The following is a 19,743-nucleotide window of genomic DNA, read 5'->3' as shown; positions in this document are numbered from 1 at the left end:
GTAAATGGGAGAAGATGGCGGAGGAATGAATGGGAGTCACACTGACCTCCTCCCAAAACCAAACTGGAATTACAACTAAATACGGGAGTAATCACCTGGAAAGCAGTGGAGCGATAGTGGGAGAGGAGCCTTGGTGCCGCGGACAGTGGATTCTACTCTCACACAGTCCAACAGTTGAGAAGTGCGGTGGAGGCTCGAGAGGGTGGGCTGGGTGCCCACAGGCACTGGCACCAGAGGGACATTGAAATGGCCAGTTAGCTTCCCCCGAGAAGAACGGGGTCTGAATCATAAACAGGAAACCCTAAACTACAGCAGCTAAAGCCAAGAAAATACAGACCAAACGCAACCCTGAAAAGCTTAGGGGCGCTCTCTGCCAGAGACAGGTGGCTGGGGATGCAAAGAGACATTTAAAGGGCAAACACAAAAGTTGCAGTGGCAGCCACCCTCCTTGATCTCTGGGTAGAGGCGGCAGGAGGGTGGGCTGGTGCCTGGGAAAAGACTGGTGAGGAAAACTTTGTGAAGAGAACTGACATGGCGGCCGGTGGAGCCCCGGTGATGGCACGCCTCCCACTCTGCAGCTACCATCTCGCTCAGGCATAAGGGAATCGATTAACCTGCTTTTTGTGTGCTCCGCACACAGCTTGTATGCATGTGAGCTGTGGGGCTGAGTGCAGACTGGCTGGGAGAGCCTTGAGGAGAGACTGGAGACGGAGGCGTTGGGGAAAGAATGGGAGGAGGAACCAGGGAGTCTGGACTCCCTCCCCGTTCTGTAGTTTCCATTGTGGGCTGGAAAGGCGCGACCCAAAGAGGGAGAAGCAGGGCGCGCATGAACCAGACTGCCTGCGATTGAAACGCAGTCTGCACAGGGGGTGGATCCTTGGCTGAAGGGGTCAGGGAACTGCCCGGAAGCCCCTGAGGAGAGACTGGAGACAGAGGCGTTGGGGAAAGAACGGGAGGAGGAATCGGGAAGCCCTGACTCCCTCCCCCTTTCTGTAGTCTCCATTGTGGGCTGGAAAGGCGCGCCCCCAAAGAGGCAGAAGAGGGGCGTGCGTGAACCAGACTGCCTGCGATTGAAAGGCAGGCTGCACAGGTGGTGGATCCTTGGCCGAACGGGTCACAGAACTGCCCAGAGACCCCTGAGGAGAGACTAGAAACTGAGGCATTGGGGAAAGAATGGGAGGAGGAACCAGGGAGTCCCGACTCCTTCTCCTTGCCGTAGTCTCCTTTGCGCGGGAAGAGGCCACACCCCCAAAGAGCCAAAAGCCGAAAAGCACACATAGACACCCCCAAAACACCCAGTGCAGGCACACACACTTGCGCCAAGTGACCGGCGAGGGTTGGCGAGCGTGTGTGTAACCCGCGCAGGCTGCCGAATGCTTGCACTGGCCGGCAAGGCCTCCCACATATTGGCGCCGATACGGCCTGTGAGGGAGTGCACAGAGCGGCAAGGGCAGGCGTAAATTGACCCACCCACCCGCGATTGCAGAGCGGCCCACAAAATTAGTAGAGCTGCCCAGAGTCCCTGGAGGAGAGACCAGAGACAGGATTAACCGGAGAGTTCTGGAGCTGACTTCCTCCCATTTCCGTAGTCCCCATTTGGAGAGGGCAAGCAACACACCCAAAGAGACAAAAGCGGGGAAAATACACAATAGAAGACCTTAAACTGACCAGTGCCGCGGAGCTCGCCGGCCAGGGGGCCAGATGAGTATGCGAGTTTGCGCATAAGCCCCCTGGCCTGGGGCAAGCACAGGCGAGCCCAGGCAGGCAGGGGATCCTGCCACGCTGGGAGCACGCTCAAGGAGCCTGCATGAGAGCGCAAAGAGATCCCAAAAAATAGCCCCGCCCTGACCGAAGGGGTCACAGAGCTGCTCCAAGCAGGAGTCAGACACAGGCATTAGACTCCTGGAAGGCTCAAACGAACAACCCAAGGCCCTATAGGGTCAACAACTGACATCATCAGAGGCAGGCCCAGAAAGAAAAGTAAAGGACAAAAATACTTAACAGACTCTCACAAAAATGGGAAGAAAAAGAAGTTCCCCCCAAATGAGAGGAAAAGGGGAGTCCCTACAGAGAGAACTAAATGAAATAGAGGCAAGGGAACTATCAGATAATGAATTCAAAACAATGGCTCTAAGGAAGCTCAATGAGCTCAGCCAGCTCAAAGATAACTATGAGAAACTGCAGAGAAACTATCAGGATCTTACAGCAAACTATATCAGCCTGGAAAAGGACATAGAAACTATCAAGAAGACACAAGAGGATATGAAGAATACCATTTCTGAATTGAAGAACACAGTAGAAGGAATCCAAAGCAGGCTGGACGAAGCTGAGGATCGAATCAGTGAGATAGAGGACAAGGTAGAAAGAAGCTCCCAGAAAGAACAAGAAATGGAAAAAAGGCTCAAAAAGAATGAAGAGGCATTTAGGGAAATGCAGGACAACCTGAAATGCAATAATATCCATATAATAGGGATCCCAGAAGGAGAAGAAGAGGAGCAAGGGATAAAGAACCTCCTCGAAAAAGTAATGATGGAAAATTTCCCTAATTTGAGGAGAGAAAGGCTCTCATGGATCCAGGAGGCACAGAGGACCCCACTCAAGAGGGACTCAAAGAGATCCACTCCAAGACACATCATCATTAAAATGGCAAATGTCAAAAACAAAGAGAGAATCCTCAAGGCAGCAAGGGAGAAGGAGAAAGTAACATACAAGGGGGCCCCGATACGCCTAAGGAGCTGACTTCTCAACAGAAACACTACAAGCCAGAAGGAAATGGCAACAAATATTCCAAGCCATGAAAAGCAAGGGCCTACAGCCAAGGCTGCTCTACCCAGCTAGGCTATCCATTAAAATAGAAGGGGAAATATGGAGTTTTCCAGACAAGAGAAGACTAAAAGAATACATCTCTACCAAACCAGCACTCCAAGATATGCTAAGGGGACTGGTTTAAGTAGATGAAGGAAAAGAATGAGACAGAGAGGAACACAGGTACAAAGAGAAAAGATGAGTAAGTTTCTATCAGTAATATCTCTCAATGTGAATGGACTAAATGCCCCAATCAAAAGACACAGGGTAGCTGAATGGATAAGAAAACATGACCCACACATATGCTGCCTACAAGAGACCCACCTCAGAGCAAGAGACCTACACAGATTGAAAGTAAAGGGATGGAAAATAATATTCCAAGCAAATGGGCATGAGAAAAAGGCCGGTGTTGCCATACTTGTATCAGACAAAGTAGATTGTAGATTTCAAAACAAAGGTCATAAAGAGAGACCCAGAGGGGCACTTTATCATACTTAAAGGAAGAATCTATCAAGAAGACATCAACATTGTAAACTTATATGCTCCCAATATAGGAGCCCCCAACTATATAAGGAAATTGTTGGATGACTTCAAAACGATATAGACAGCAACACACTGATACTAGGGGATTTCAACACCCCACTGTCAAAAATGGACAGATCTTCCAAACAAAACATTAATAAAAATATTGTGCAGCTGAATGACACACTGAATCAAATAAACTTAACTGATATATATAGAACCTTACATCCCAAAGAAGAAAAATACACATTCTTTTCAAATGCTCATTGAAGTTTTTCAAAGATAGACCACATGATAGGACACAAAGCAAACCTCAGAAAATTCAGGAAAATTGAAATAATACCAAACTTTTTCTCGGACCACAAGGGCTTGAAACTGGAAATCAACCTCAAAGAGAAACTTCAAAAACTTGCAAACTCATGGAGACTGAACAATAGACTATTAAACAATGAATGGGTCAATAATGAGATAAGAGAAGAAATCAAAAAATTTCTGGAAACAAATGAAAATAAACAAACAGTCCAAAACCTATGGGACACAGCAAAGGCGGTCCTCAGAGGGAAGTCCATAGCAATACCGTCTCACCTAAAAAAGATAGAAACATTTCAAATAAAAGACCTAACACTACAACTTCAAGAACTGGAGAAACAACAACAAATAAATCCCAGAGCAAGTGGAAGGAACGAAATAGTCAAGTATGAGCCGAACTGAATGACATAGAGACGAAAAGAACAATTCAAAGGATCAACCAGTCCAGAAGCTGGTTCTTTGAAAAGATAAGTAAAATTGACGAGCCTTTAAGCAGACTCATCAAGAAAAAAAGAGAGAGGACCCAAATTAATAATATCAGAAATGAAAGAGGAGAAATAACAATGGATACCACAGAAATACAAAGGATCATCAGAAATTACTATGAACAATTATATGCCAAGAAATTTGAAAACCTTGATGAAATGGACAAATTTTTAGAAAAGTATAATCTTCCAACACTGAAGGAGGAAGAAACAGAAAGCTTGAACAGACCGATAACAGCTGGGGAAATTGAAGCAGTAATCAAGAAACTCCCGGCACACAAAAGCCCAGGGCCGGACGGTTTCACAGGAGAATTTTACAAAACATTTAAGGAAGAGCTAACCCCTGTCCTTCTCAGACTATTCCAAAAAATCCAAGAGGAGGGAAGACTCCCAGACTCTTTTTATGAGGCCAGCATCACCCTAATCCCAAAACCAGATAAAGACCCTTCAAAGAAAGAAAACTATAGGCCAATTTCGCTGATGAACATAGATGCTAAAATCCTCAACCAAATATTGGCAAACCGCATCCAGCAATACATTCAAAAGATTATCCACCACGATCAAGTGGGATTCATCCCAGGCATGCAGGGATGGTTCAATATACACAAGTCAATAAACATGATACATCACATAAATAAAAGACAAAAACCACATGATCATCTCGATGGACACAGAAAAAGCATTCGATAAGGTACAGCACCCATTTATGATCAAAACACTCAGCACAATGGGAATAAGTGGGGCATTCCTCAATGTAATAAAGGTCATATATGAAAAACCTACAGCCAATATCATACTCAACGGGCAAAAACTAAAAGTTTTCCCACTAAGATCGGGAACACGCCAGGGATGTCCGCTCTCACCGCTTCTTTTCAACATCGTATTGGAAGTCCTAGCCACAGCGGTCAGACAAGAAAAAGAGATAAAAGGCATCCAAATAGGAAAGGAAGAAATAAAGCTATCATTGTTTGCAGATGACATGAGAGTGTACATAGAGAACCCTGTAGACTCTACCAAAAAACTCCTCAACCTAATAAGTGAATTTGGCAAAACAGCAGGATACAAAGTCAACATTCAGAGATCAAAGGCATTTTTGTACACCAGCAATGAAATAGAAGAAGAATAAATCAGAAAAAAATACCATTTGATATAGCAAGAAGAAAAATAAAGTACCTAGGAAAAAATTTAACCAAAGAGGTAAAACACCTGTACACAGAAAACAATACAACATTGAAGAAAGAAATTAAGGAAGACACAAATAAATGGAAGCACATACCGTGCTCATGGATTGGAAGAGTTAATATCATCAAAATGTCCGTACTACCCAAAGCAATTTATAGATTCAACACAATCCTTATTAAGATACCAATGATGTATTTCACAGAAATAGAACAGCCATTTCAAAAATTTATATGGAACCATAAACGACCCCGAATAGTCACAGATATTTTGAGAAAGAAACACAAAGTAGGAGGGATCACAATACCGGACATCAAACTCTACTACAAAGCCACTATACTAAAAAAAAATTTGGTACTGGCACAAGAACAGACCCATAGACCAGTGGAACAGAATAGAAAGCCCAGAAGTAAGCCCAGGTCTCTATGGGCATCTAATATTTGACAAAGAGGGCAGAAGCATAAAATGGAGCAATAATAGCCTCTTCAACAAATGGTGTTGGAAGAGCTGGACGGCTACATGCAAAAAATTGAAATTGGATCATCAGCTGACACCATTCACAAAAATAAACTCAAGATGGATCAAAGACTTAAATATAAGTCACAACACCATCAAAGTCCTAGAGGAGAACATTGGCAGGAAACTCTCAGATATCCCACGCAGCAATTTTTTCACTGATATGTCTCCTAAAGCAAGGGACATAAAGGAAAGAATAAACAAGTGGGACCTCATCAAAATAAGAAGCTTCTGCACGGCTAAAGAAAACATCAGCAAAATGAAAAGGGAGCCAACCGTATGGGAAAATATATTCGCTAATGATACATCAGATAGAGGTTTGATCTCCAAGATATATAAAGAACTCACTCAAGTCCACTCGAAGAAGACAAACGATCCAATCAAAAAATGGGCAAAGGACCTGGGCAGATCATTTTCCAAGGAGAAGATACAGAGGCCCCAGAGGCATTTGAAAGGATGCTCGGCATCACTAGCCATCAGAGAAATGCAGATCAAAACCACCATGAGGTACCACCTGACACCGGTCAGAATGGCCATCATAAACAGATCCACAAACAACAGGTGCTGGTGAAGCTGTGGAGAAAAGGGAACCCTAGTACACTGTTGGTGGGAATGCAGACTGGTACAGCCACCGTGGAAGGCGGTATGGAGTTTCCTCAAAAAGCTGAAAATGGAACTGCCTTTTGATCCAGTGATTCCCCTGCTGGGACTATACCCTAAGAACACCAAAACGCCAATACAAAAGAACCTATGCACCTCAATGTTCATAGCAGCACAATTTACAATAGCCAAGTGTTGGAAGCAACCTAAGTGTCCATAAGTAGATGATTGGATCAAAAAATCATGGTATATATACACAATGGAATACTACGCAGCAGAAAGGAAAAAAGAACTACTAAACTTCGCGACAGCATGGATGGCACTGGAGAGCATTATGCTAAGTGAAATAAGCCAGGGGGCGAAAGACAAATACCATATGATCTCACCTATAAGCGGAACCTAACCAACAACACAAAGATGCAAGGAAAATATGACCAGCAACACTGAAAGGAAAAGAAATCAACAGAGACAAGAGGGAAGGAGGGAGGGTGGGCGGCGAAAAGGAAGGGAAAGGGAAAGTCAAGGAACATATAGCAAGGACTCATGGACAAAACCAAAGGGGAAAAGCTGAGGGAGGGAAGGAGGGAGGGGGCAAGGGAAAGTGATGGCGGGGAGGCAGAGACAAATGTATTTAAAAAGAAAGAAAGAAAGAAAGAAAGAAAGACAGAAAGAAAGAAAGAAAAAAGAAAGAAGAAGAAAGAAGAAAGAAAGAAAGAAAGAAAGAAGGGAGAAAGAAAGAAAGAAAGAAAGAAAGAAAGAAAGAAAGAAAGAAAGAAAGAAAGAAAGAAAGAAAGAAAGAAAGAAAGAAAGAAAGAAAGAAAGAGAAAAAAGTGAAAAAAGTTTTACAAATAAATAAATACCTATTAGAAAAGGCTTTGATAATATCAACGAATCTAAAAAAATATATTAGTAGATAGGAGAAAGTCTAAAAAAATTAGTTTTTATTTGGAATATTATGTAGCCCTTACAAAGAATGATGGATGGATTAAAACAATGTGAACATTTTATTGTTTTTAAATAACCATATCAAATATATAGCATGCTATGCTTGGATCGTGCTTGGATATGTGTAACCTATTTCTGGAAGGGTGAAAAAGAATATCAGACATGATTGTCCATGGGATAGGAGTGGATTGACTAAGAATAGGAAAGAGACTTACTTTCATTGTTTACTTAATTTATACTTTTTGCATGTGTGTGACTGGTATGCATGATCTATGTTAATTAATTTATTCATTTTTATTTAAAGTAGTGAATGAGTAAAGATCTTTGAGAGGCATATCCTTTATTGGGAAGGTCCCTTGATAAAACAGATTGCAAAATAGAATAAGGCAGGTGTTGCCCAGTCGAGGCCTGTGGAAAGTGCAGCTTTGGAGTGTGGAGTTGGGCAGCTCAGAGCTGCAGGCACCTCCTGCTGATGTGGAGAGGGGCTGTGTTAGTGCTGGGTATGCAACTGCAGGAAGAAGTCTGCTGTGTCATGAGACACACACTTGCTGGCCTGGCCGGTCCAGAGCTCAACAATTGCCACAAACACAGGACCGTAGAGAAAATGTCCCTGTGTCTCATGCTTGCCTGCTGTGTATAGGACACCTGAAAATAGGCAACTATGAAGATTAGAGCCCTGGAATGGTCTACAGAGTGAGCAGAATTTCTTTACCATTCTGGCAAAGTTATTTATATCCTTTGTGGCCTTGGGCCCTTATTTATGGTTTGTAAAGAAAAGCATCTTAAGCAATTTTTCTGATGATAATTACACATGTTCAATCTACATAAACAGAAATATATAAAGTGAAAAGCACAAGCCCTTCATATGTCTCTTAATTTCCCCCCTCTGCCTTCTGCCCTAACTTAAAATCACTGTTTACGGCTTGATCTTATTTCCTTCCAAATTTTTGTTTGTTTGTTTGTTTGTTTTTGTTTCTTTTTTTTTCTCTTGACAACCTTTATTCTTTCTGAGAAAAATAAAAATTACATATAGCATGGGATGACTTGAGGTTATCGACAAAGTACATTTCTTTTCATAATTTGTTTCTCAGCCCAAAAGTTACAGAAATTATGGCCACTTCAATTGTATTATATATTTTTTTAATTTTATTTTAATTTATTTTTTCAAATACATTTGTCTCTGTTTCCCCCCCACCACTTTCCCTTGCCCCCTCCCTCCTTCCCTCCCTCAGCTCTTCCCCTTTCGTTTTGTCCATGAGTCCTTGCTATATGTTCCTTGACTTTCCCCTTCCCTTCCTTTTCGCCGCCCACCCTCCCTCCTTCCCTCTTGTCTCTGTTGATTTCTTTTCCTTTCAGTGTTGCTGGTCATATTTTCCTTGCATCTTTGTGTTGTTGGTTAGGTTCCGCTTATAGGTGAGATCATATGGTATTTGTCTTTCGCCCCCTGGCTTATTTCACTTAGCATAATGCTTTCCAGTGCCATCCATGCTGTTGCGAAGTTTAGTAGTTCTTTTTTCCTTTCTGCTGCGTAGTATTCCATTGTGTATATGTACCATGATTTTTTTGATCCAATCATCTACTTTTGGACACTTAGGTTGCTTCCAACACTTGGCTATTGTAAATTGTGCTGCTATGAACATACTCTGGTTTCGCCTTTTACTTCCAAATTTTAAGAAATGCATAAATACCCTTAATCACTTAACAGAAAAGGGATCCTATTATACATTATATTTTCTACCTGTATGCAGTATAGACCAGGAGTCAGCAAACTTTTTCTGTAAAAGGTAAAACAGTAAATATTTTAGGCTTTACCTGGCATACAGTCCCCGTTGCAATTATTCATCTCTGCTACTACAACAGGAAATCAGCTATAGATGATACATAATGAGTGGTCATAGCTGTGTTCGAACAAAACTTTGCTTACAAAATAGGGTGCAGGCCACATTTGGTTTATGAGACATAGTTTCTCAACCCCTGATGTACATAAACCTACCTCACCCATTTTACTGGGTGCCCAGTACTCCATTGAATGGATGCATACATACATTCACTTAGCTCACCCCAGATTGGTAGATATCTCCAATCATTTCCTTTAGAAACCCTCTTCATCAAGCATTACTTGCCAGTTGGATGCTGAGCTGATGCTCGCTCTCTATCTCCCTGTGGACGTGCTCACTGCTTTCAGTGGTGCACTGACTTTTAATGCCCTGTGGACTGCTCCTTATTCCACCTGCCTCCTTGTGCTTTCACCACCTGAGGGTACCAGCAGTCCCAAGCTTATTCAAGCATGTGTACTTGTTTTTGTAGCATGCAATTCAATTAAATAGAAATGGAAGTGCAAGAAAGAGATTGTTGATTCTACAAAAACAATATTGGTTATTTTTGCAAAGACCAGATTAAGGTAAATTGCTTTTTTAAAAAAATTTGTCAAATTAGGTGTGGGTGAGAAAATTATAATAGACTGAAATCAAAGAGCCTTGGGTGGACAGTGGGTGTGCCCGCTTTTGAGCTCTTTGGACACGGCAGTTTGGGCTGCAAGGGTGGGTTGGGGCACAGGCACTGGCCTGCTTCCTTCACAATTTTCAAAGGCTGCACTGGACAGGGAAACTTCCTTCTGCGCCAGGACACCCCATGCTTGAACCTTGCCTGGCCATTTTTTCCAGATCTTTGTGTCTTTCCAGATACCTTGCATCTCTGATGTTTTGCCTATATTTTCAGATTCTGTTTTTTTCTCTCAAATGCCTAACCTATTACCATTTAAAATAGTAGTAAGCCCATATTTACATGTTGATGTTGTTTATGCTTTATTTCCTTTGCACACAGTCTATTCTGTTTCCCCCAGTTTTTCTCGCAGGCAGAATCTATCTTATCTGACGTAGCAAAGCAGTTAACATTGATTCTGGTGAATGGTCTACTTTGATTTTTGCTACAGGGAGATTTTAGCACAAATTCACATATATTGTTTTCTCAACAAATAGAAAAATATGTTCCACATTCATTGCGCTGCAGATGCCGAGCCTGCTGTTTTGTAACTCACTGTCTCATCTCTTTTATTTGCTTTCTCTGTCACTGTCGATCTTTGGCTAATACTTCATCCTTTATGCAGACTCCTTCCTTGGAGCCGAATTTGGCAGTGGAGTTTGCCTAACTAATGGGGACCATATGCTCTGCAATTACATTCCCCAACAACATTCAGATTTGTTAGCAAATATTGGAGAAGGCAAGTTGAGAGACTGGCATGCAAGGACTGTCAGGAATTGGCACATTCTGACAGGTAAACCTGCTTTTGCTGACCTCTGTTCTGGTATGGGCTGGTATTGGCTTAGGTGGGACAGAGATTTGTTTTTGAAAGTATCAATTAATAAATTGTTCTTCAAATGGATGAGTACCTCTTTTACATGTCCCCAATTGCACATTGTGTTTAACCCATAGATCAGTTTTTAATACATGACAATAACTTGTTTATTTGTTCATTCCACTCCTCCCCAGACTGGAGACTGAGGTTACAGTGTTATTCACTGTTGTGTTCCCAACTCCCGGTAGAACACCAGCGTAATAGCTATTCAGTTAACACTTGGCTGATGAACGAATGAGAATCTCTAAAATACATTAAATGTCACTACATTATATACATTACATACATACACTTGGAAGGTTTTTCTCCCTTCCTCCAGCATAGACCAGACTTATTGTTGGGAGTCCAGCCTCCCTGAAAGAGTTCAAATTCATAGGATTCTGCTTAAGATTTAAATTATGGTCTTGAAATGGCAACAGTAATTTTGAAAAGGTTTCTTTTTTGTTTGTTTTCTTTTTTCTTTTTTTTCTTTTTTTTTTTTTTTTGCCTTGAGATGAAGTTTGTCTCTCACTCTGTCAGGGATGAGTGTAGGGCAGGATGAGTCAAGCTTTTAGCAGGTTGTCCTGGGTAAGCCAAAGTAAAGAAACTGTAACTAGATTGGAAGCAGGTGGCTGAGGTGTGACTCACTGAAGGCTACCCATTTCTTTAGAGGCCTGCACGCTAGATTCTCAAGCATCACATCTAATGACAGTGGCTTTTCTTTTCCCAGACTGCCCATTGCAGCCTTAGGCTGGCACCCACCGACAGTGTACCTGGAGAGGCAGGGATCTATTTGTAACCAAAGCTAGAAAGGCAAGCGTATGGATCCTCTCAGTCCATAACTTTGCCTTCATCAGAGAAAGCAAAAAAGCCTGCCAAGAACACAGGGATTTTGTCATTTTCAGCCCCCTCATCACCCCACAGCCATGCGGGTGCTACAGAGACACAAGACACACTCATTTTAGAACACAAATACATAAATTTTTAATCTGCGAAAAATACAAAATGAAACCATGTACAAGTTATGTACAAACCCTTTTTACAAGACAAGAGAGTTATCACTGGTTGTTACAGATGACAGAGTTGGGTAGATCATTTCAGAGCACCAGCATGTATTCTTTTCTCCAATTCCTGTCAGTCAAGTCATTAATTTGTAATCATAATCATAATGCCAACAATCAAAAGTTGAAAACACAGATGAATAAGCCACACTCTTCTTCCTTAATGAACATGTAGGCTGACCTCTGTGTAAGCATATATTTTTTTACTTTGTCCCCTGAAGAAATGTTGAGTGCAGGTGTTGGTGTGAAGTGGGGGCAAGTTTCTTTACAGGATCTGGGTGGTGGGAAGCGGGCCAGAAGTTTTAGGCAGGAAGTGATTGTGCCACCTAGGAATGGAACATTTTAAATAAAGATTTCCAGGCCAATCTTGGTTTACATTTGAAATGTTTCAGTTCTGGTCAAATGTTTCTCAGGCTGTGCTCAACAGAAGGAGAAGGGGAGCAGGCCTGCCTGGGGTGGCCAGGGCTTTGGTTCAGTGTGGAAGTGGGGATCTATCCGCCCTGCTGGCTACCATCTCAAATTAATCCTGAATCCTATGTGAGGAAAACTCTGGTTTGTCCTGGCAGGCACGTGTTAGTGCCCTGTCCACATTTCTGAGATTCTGAGCAATGGGCCTGGTACTGCTTCCTAACACAGCTTTGCTGTCACTTCGTCCCTATTCAGCTGAAGGGCAATGTGGAGGAGAGGAAACACAGAAATGCTCAAGGGGATAAACAGACCAAATGAAACATTTTAAAATTTAAAATCTACCTAGAAATTAATGTTAGTTTTCACCAGGCCAGGAAATACTCTTCTCGTGCTGCCTGTCAAGAAAAGCCACCAAAGCAAAATGATTATAGCACTTAAGCAGCCTGAAACCAAAGCACCAGTGTGTGTGCTTGAGTTAGGGGGTGAGAAAGAATGGAGTGACATGAACAGGGAGGTGAAAGAAGAGGTCCTCTCTTCTGAGTCCTTCTCCAGGAAGAAGGGATCTGGAAGAGTTGTCCAACCTCCATTGCCCATGGCATCCAAAGTAACTCACAATGGCTGGCTGAATGCCTACCCTGGCCAGGTCTTTTGACACATAAACAAAGTTCCTGGCCTTGTCAAGTGAGTCCTTTTACTTATGAGCCATGATCTCTAATACCCTTCATCTCCAACCTCTCCATCTTAAAGTTTCCCTCTCATGTTTCTCATTTTCCTGGTTCTGGAGTACCCTAGGTCCTCTATCCCAAGAGTGTCAACTAATCCTACTCTTTTTAGCCCCTAAAAACATGGGGGTAACCCCCTAAAAGTCTTCTGACAGCTGATTTTTCATGCCTGCAATTCCTCCCTTGGAGAATTCAGCCATGCTCCCCTTTTTACAACTAACTTCTGTGGACCTGGTTTGCAAATCTACAAGGTCTGCTATAACCTACCCTCTCTTCCACACTTTTCCTTACGCATGTGATGCCTTCTCTTACTTGAAGCTCTCAGCTTCTTCCATGCTGGGTTAATGCAATGTATTTCTTAGCTGCCCGCGCTTGCAGGCCCCCCTTCCTGTTTTCTTTTCTATCCCTCTACATGTTTCTTCCCTTGAGCTCCAAATTCAGTGTTCTTTTCACAAAGAACCTTTTCCAGGACTATAGTCATTGTCCCAACTCCCAGCCCACACGCCAGCGTCTACAACTCCAACTAAGCTGCTATAGTTATCAGGACCCATAACACATATTGGAGGAAGACAGGAGCTTTAGAATGTTTCGTGTTGACTTGGAGTGTGCACCCCTGAGAACTCACTGCTACTGAGAAAATGTTCATCTTTGTGTACACTCCCATGATGACTTCCAGGAGGAACTGAATCTCAAAACTTTTAACCTGACCGATACATAGGCATTGGTGTTCATCATTCTGTTTAAAACTCTTAGTAGCTTTCCATGACTTTTTAAAATAAGTCTCAATCTCTTAGGTTGGCCTTTAAAACTATTTACTTTCTAGTCCCTTCCAGGAAATCTCCTCTTAGTTTTCCTCAGCTCTCCTATGTGAACTCGTCCCCATAGACAAAATGGTCTATGTATGGAAATCACATTCTTACCAATGAGCTATGGCCCATTAAACCCCCTCTCCCTGAAAAACCCTCACGCTACACATTTCTCCAGTCACTTATTGCTTATTGAAATACTTCCAAAACCCATCAAGCATTATATTCCTCTGTATTTTTCCCAGCCCATGGAGGTCAATGCAACCTCTCATTCATTTCAACCCAGAGTACTAACTCCTGCCATGACACATATGCTCCTGGCTGATGGTGCTTTAAAATGCTGTTTTTATCTTTTTGTTTTTGTTCTTCCTTCCCAGCTCCTTGACCAATGTCTTGAGTTAAACTTATCTTTAGATACAGAATTTTCAGGCCCATTTTCTTTCTAAATAAAACAAGGTACAAAAATGAAGGTCTGGTACAGATAATCTAACCTAAAACTGCTTCCTAGTCGAACCACATGAGGCTGTGATATCATGGAACATTCCACTGTTGTAGGGGACCTGCTACATCAGGCACACATGCTGCTTTCTCTCTGTATATGTTCCTAACAAGCTTACAATAGAGATAACAAATTGGAAATAAAATTAAAGTATTTGAATTATTATACAGCAATTATTAAAATATTAACAACTGTTATTGCATGGGCAACAACCAATCAAAACAGACTTCACTTAAACAACCAATATGGTCACACTGGTAGAAACTGGCTGGAAATCATTTCTAATTACTGTTTTTTCATAAATAAATCCAGAGGGCCACCTCACTTCCTCAAATAGACATGGGATTTGAATGTTAAATCATCTGTTCTAAATGGAAAAAACTGCCCTTCACACATGGGATGAGCAGAGGAAGGGCTGAAAGGTAATTAACCAGGTAAGTTATAAGTGAATTCTCAGTTCCTTCTGTTTTTAAAAGATGGTAAGTCAAGCCCTAAATAGTAAAGGCCTTTTCATGGGCCACAGTAATTGGTGATTTTACTACCACTCCAAAGGCAACAAATAGGAACAGAACAGAAAATAGACAGGCTACAGGGAAAGAATAAAAAGTAGACAGATTCTGCACTGGAGCTCTATGTCCAAGTTGACTGGATTTCCTTAGTCTCCGATGAGTGAAGTGGCTCACATCCCAGTCACTTGGTTTGATATTCTTTTTTCCTCTCTCTTTCTACATCTTTTCCTCCTTTTATACCTCCCTTCCTTGCGTCATTTACTGAGGTTCTCTTTAACAATGAAAAATGATAGGTCAAAACTAGACTTATGAATGTAGCAAAGAGACAGTGTACAACTGAAAGGAAAAAAATATTAAATAAACAGAGAATATGGAATAAAGTAAGAAGTAAGACTGATTATTCCCTAAAGCCCAGATGTGAATGCAGAAATAAAAAATGATGGAAACCTCAGGAACCTAGTATTCATGAGCCTCAAACTACATACTGGAGATTGGAGATATGGGTTAGAGGTGAAAGGGTTGACCAAAACAGAATATTGAACCAAGAAAAAGGTCAGGCAGGAATGAGATTGCAAAGAACGCCCCAGGAACACACAGAAGAATCTAATCAATGTGATTCAGGAGAGTATGAATTTTGAAATTTGTGTTTTGAACCTAAAGAGACTCCAAACTGTAAAGCAGAAAAATGAACCTAACTGCTACGGTGTCCAGGGCAGAAAATGCACAGCAAGGAGGAGCACCAGTCTAGCACAGGACAAGATTGTCTCCAAGGGCTGGTTCCCGTGCTCCCATTCTTAACTTAGACCATGTCCTCTCAGATCTCAAAAGGACCTTAGAGTCATCTCAATGAATCACTCTCATTTACAAAGAGGTCACTGGAACTCAGGGAGTTTAAAGGACATTTTCAAAATGTATAGCTAGTTATTTGTAGTTGTAGTTCTAGAACCTTCAATGAAACCATCAGTAGGACATTTAGACTCTCATCTTTTCACATGAAAATATATCCAATTTTCTTATGCTTTATCACTTTCCCCCTTTCCAGTCCTAAATAAACAGTTTGAATTCCCAGTTTACTTAAAATGTTCAATTACATTTTGTACAAAAGCTGTCCCAACCTTTCCAGGGAAAGAATTTCTGGGTGTCCCCCAACATGTTTTAGTTACAATCATTTCTGTTTATGGTATTTTATATTGGTTCAAGGTGATATTTTAAAATATAAAATTTCTCAGGTGAAAGTAAAAGTATAAAAAGAAAGATGGTGACAGGACAATGCCTTTATAAGTAAGTGTTTTCTGTTTTTAAAATAGCCTGTTGGTGTGTCTTGGATTCCCAATGCACCCAAGAAACTTTAGTTGGGGAAAAAGGCTTTTCTGAACCCCAAACTGAGATAAGAGAGCAGAGCCTTATAACACTGTACCAAAGATGACAATCACTGGTCTATACTGAATTTATCCAGAAAGATGAGTTTTTCATGGTGGGGTGAGGTGAGCACTTCGTCAGGGCCGGAGAGCTCAACAAATCGAAACAAACCAAGAGCTCTGGCATTCTGTTGAGCCCCTCAGTGATCATTCACTCTTGTTTCTGTTTTCATTTCACTTTCAACCTACCAGGAAGCAACTTTCACCAAAGGAGCCACCAATCAATCATTTTGCACACTTTTTTAAAAGCATGCCTCATTTTATTTTCTGGCCCAGAACAACTCATTATTACAAAGGTGAAACAGCATGAGCTTCCTGCTCCACCTTAGAAGAACCTGGATTCCTACTAATTAGTTTTTTGGTGGGGGGGAATACTTGTACCATAGAGAACCATCTTAGCCATTTGTTTTTGTTTTTTTAAGTTCAGATTCAAATCTCTAGTATTGATGGGCCTGGAGTTTACATGTCTGCTTCCAGACTGACTTCATGTGGAGAGAGGAGGGAGGGGAGTGGACATGGGACTCTGTCGTCTAAGTCCCTAAGACCATTTAGGTGGCCATCATCACCTGCCAGAGGAGACCGAATAGTTAGGACAAATTCAGAAATGGTTGTGGGAACAAGAGTGAAGAAGAGACCCCCAGGGTTCATGAAGGAAAGAAGAGTGTGGATTGATGTTAATGTGCCAAGGTGACCCCAGTGCAAAATCCTCATGTAAAAGAAGGCCTGGCTTCCAGGAAAAGTGTAAAATCCTAGCAAGAGATTTGCCCCACAAACCAACGTTACTTTTGTTGGAAACCAGGAAATGTTTATAAGCCTGAATATAGACTGCTGACGTCATTTTAGTCTGCTGAGTAGGCTAGCAATTGATTATAAGTAGTTTTTAAACAATCCAATTGGACATACATTATAATCACAATACTTTTATAGAACTAATTCTACAAAATGTGACGACACAGTCTGACAGGTCACTTCAGGACGGCGCCTACACGGTGGAAGCATGACTACGTTGGCTCCACAGGGACAGAGGTGGAAGCTCATTTCACCTATGTTGTAATTGGAGTACTTAGTGGACATATGTTTTCATGGTGATTTCATTGCTTGCTTCTGATCTGATTTGCACTAACACACTAGGTACCACAGGGTCATGGCCTAAAGAATTAATGGAATAGGTATTATGGGACTCTGGGGGATATTTTGGTAAGTTTGGTTTCTTCAAGTGTCCACAGTTTACATTTTTAAGACAATAAAAATCACTGTCACATCCATGCTTCTCCAGAGACCCTGATAATTGTACCGAAGATTGATAATTTTGAAGTTAAAAGACTTGCTAAATCATTTGGAACGTAACAGTTGCCGGAAGGACTGTACACTGAACATGCAAGTGGCAGCAGAGCCGTGAGACATAGTAATTGTGTCTGATGGCTGAAAAAACTTTTGACCACAGTTTGAAGTGGCTGATACATTGGATTTCACTGCTTGGTTGTTTTCCAAGCCTATTTCTAACCGTTTGTTTTAAGTGCATTTGTTGCTTTCCTTTTGTTATTATTTTGTATGTTATTGTAGCAAGTGTGTGGGTTTTGTCCCAGTGACTAAAGGAAAGCCTGAAAAGCTAAAATCTGGGCAAAAGTTGTATCCTTGATTATAGAAAATTTTTGGCTTTTAAACAAAAATTCAGTGAAAAGATTGAATGTATTATCATATCCTCTTGTTAAGCAAAACTATTCATTAGTGCTTACAAACTTTCAGACTAAAATCTCTGAGGCTTGGGGAGTGGGGAAAGCCCACCAGATCCTTTCATAGTTGAAATACTTGCATGAGTAGTTTGGAGATATGAAATGAGAAGCATAACAGCATGTAGGAATTCCCACCACTACAACAATAGACAGAGCAATGTCTCCTGTGCATCTGGTCCTCAATTTCCACATTCCCAGGCGTGCTCACAACTCTCCTGGTATTGTTAGTTGGCTGGGTAAACCTGATCTGGCAATTGTAGAAAAGCTGCACAAAGGTCTTCCCTTTCAGTATATGAACAAAGGGATAAGAAATACAGAATGAAAACTAAAACTACAAAAATATGACTTTCAACTGTGAAAATAAACGTTTCCATTTATTAAGAGCTGGTGTCAGTGCAGCCAAAATACACACCCATCCAGGAAATTCACCTGCCCATTTTTTGTCTTCTCTTTTGAATTTACTAAAATACATGTTTACATCATTGAATCATTTAAAAATTTTTTATAATAATCCATTTCCTTTCGTTACAATTAATTGTGGTGGTGACCATCATTCTCCTCAAAGGAAAAGAGAAAGAAGAGAAAGACGCATTAAGGAGTCTGGCCACATACTCATTTTGATTTTGCATTGTTTAGATATAGGGAAGATATTTGACAATGAAAAAAAAGAAAAAATATATTTTCTTTCTAATAAATAAAAATAATTTAAAATGCTAGAGGCTATACATAACTATTTAAGTATGTTCATTTATAAATGAAATCATTTTCTTTTCCAAAATACATGGAAGCGATATTCAAGGCAGACAAAAAGGAAGATCCGTCTACTTTATTTTTCTTGCCAATCTCACTTAGCCTAACGTTTCCACCAGTGATTCAGCATGTAAGAGGAAGAAAAGTCACATCACCATTTATGAAGTTTGTCAGGCTTTAAAAAAATAGTTCTGGTCTCCTGGGAGTCAACATTCATCTTCAACTTCTCTGATTGGTGGAATCAAGCTGCTTGTGGATTTATATTGGTTGATCTGGTTAGCCATGTGGGTACTCATGGGCTTGATTTGAATGTTTCTGGGATAGGCATTATCCGGTTCATCTGTAAACCATTTCTTTTCTGCTAAAGGGCAAAATGGATAGAGAACAAGAAAGGAAAAATGAGAAGCTTAATTAGTCCTAGAGTAAAGCCTTTGGAAAGTTCATTGAAAAATGCAAAAAGGTAATAGATAGAAGCTGACAGTGAGTCAATGCTAAGAGAGACAGTGCAATGTAGGGAAAACCCCAGAAACATACCTGTGTTGCCATAGCAAGTGATGACCAATGGGCCATTAGGACTTGAGGCACCATGAGTGAACCTCAGAGAATAAAGAGGGGTTGGAAAACAAACTCTGGCAATGTTCTCTGGCATTGCTTTAGTGGCCTGAAAAGCTTTGGTGGGAAGGAGATGCTAAACATGTCCAACACTGGGTATAGACATTGTACCTGAAGAAAGATTTGTGTATTCACGTATTTGGGTGGAACGTAAGGGGAATCGTCTCTGCCGCAGAGTGAGTAATCTAGAATCTTATGCAGGGTCTCCTTGTCCCAGCCTTTACTTAGCTTCTCTTGTAAAATGAACACTTCAAGTTATATCTCAACCATTTCAATCTGCTAGTTCTTTTGCAAGCCAGTTTTGAGAGCCTTAAAGTAAACTCACAGATTTTGCAGGCCAATGAGATTAAAAACCAGAACAGCAACCAATGTTTTCAGAGGATTTTGAGATGGCTTTTAATTCAAGAAAGAAAACTCTTTATTGGTATAAGGCTCTCAACCAATTCCTAGCGACACTATCTTAACTGACCATAATATAAAAACCCAAGCTGTTAACAAGGAAGCTCCATGAAGTCTTAACATTTCATTTC

The 19,743-nt window shown here is 41.2% G+C and overlaps 1 protein-coding gene across 12 annotated transcripts in view; it reads right to left on the bottom strand.

The window, feature by feature from the left end:
• Positions 1–11,688: 11,688 nt before the first annotated feature.
• Positions 11,689–19,743, bottom strand: part of KCNMA1 (potassium calcium-activated channel subfamily M alpha 1) — a 718,090-nt gene continuing 710,035 nt past the window's right edge. For 4 of the 12 annotated variants that reach the window (XM_054572498.1, XM_054572501.1, XM_054572500.1 and 1 more), the window contains one exon: positions 11,689–18,962. In XM_054572498.1, the coding sequence (XP_054428473.1) occupies positions 18,808–18,962 (155 nt within the window). In that variant the 3' untranslated portion in view covers positions 11,689–18,807. The remainder of the gene's footprint in view (positions 18,963–19,743) is intronic. The other 8 variants (XM_054572506.1, XM_054572511.1, XM_054572509.1 and 5 more) reach the window with 3 other exon arrangements.

The sequence above is a fragment of the Pteronotus mesoamericanus genome, unplaced genomic scaffold (genome assembly GCF_021234165.1).
Source record: "Pteronotus mesoamericanus isolate MK-2021 breed Mesoamerican mustached bat unplaced genomic scaffold, CSHL_Meso_final contig_24, whole genome shotgun sequence".
Lineage (NCBI taxonomy): Eukaryota > Metazoa > Chordata > Mammalia > Chiroptera > Mormoopidae > Pteronotus > Pteronotus mesoamericanus.
This window is presented reverse-complemented; position numbering and strand designations above follow the sequence as displayed.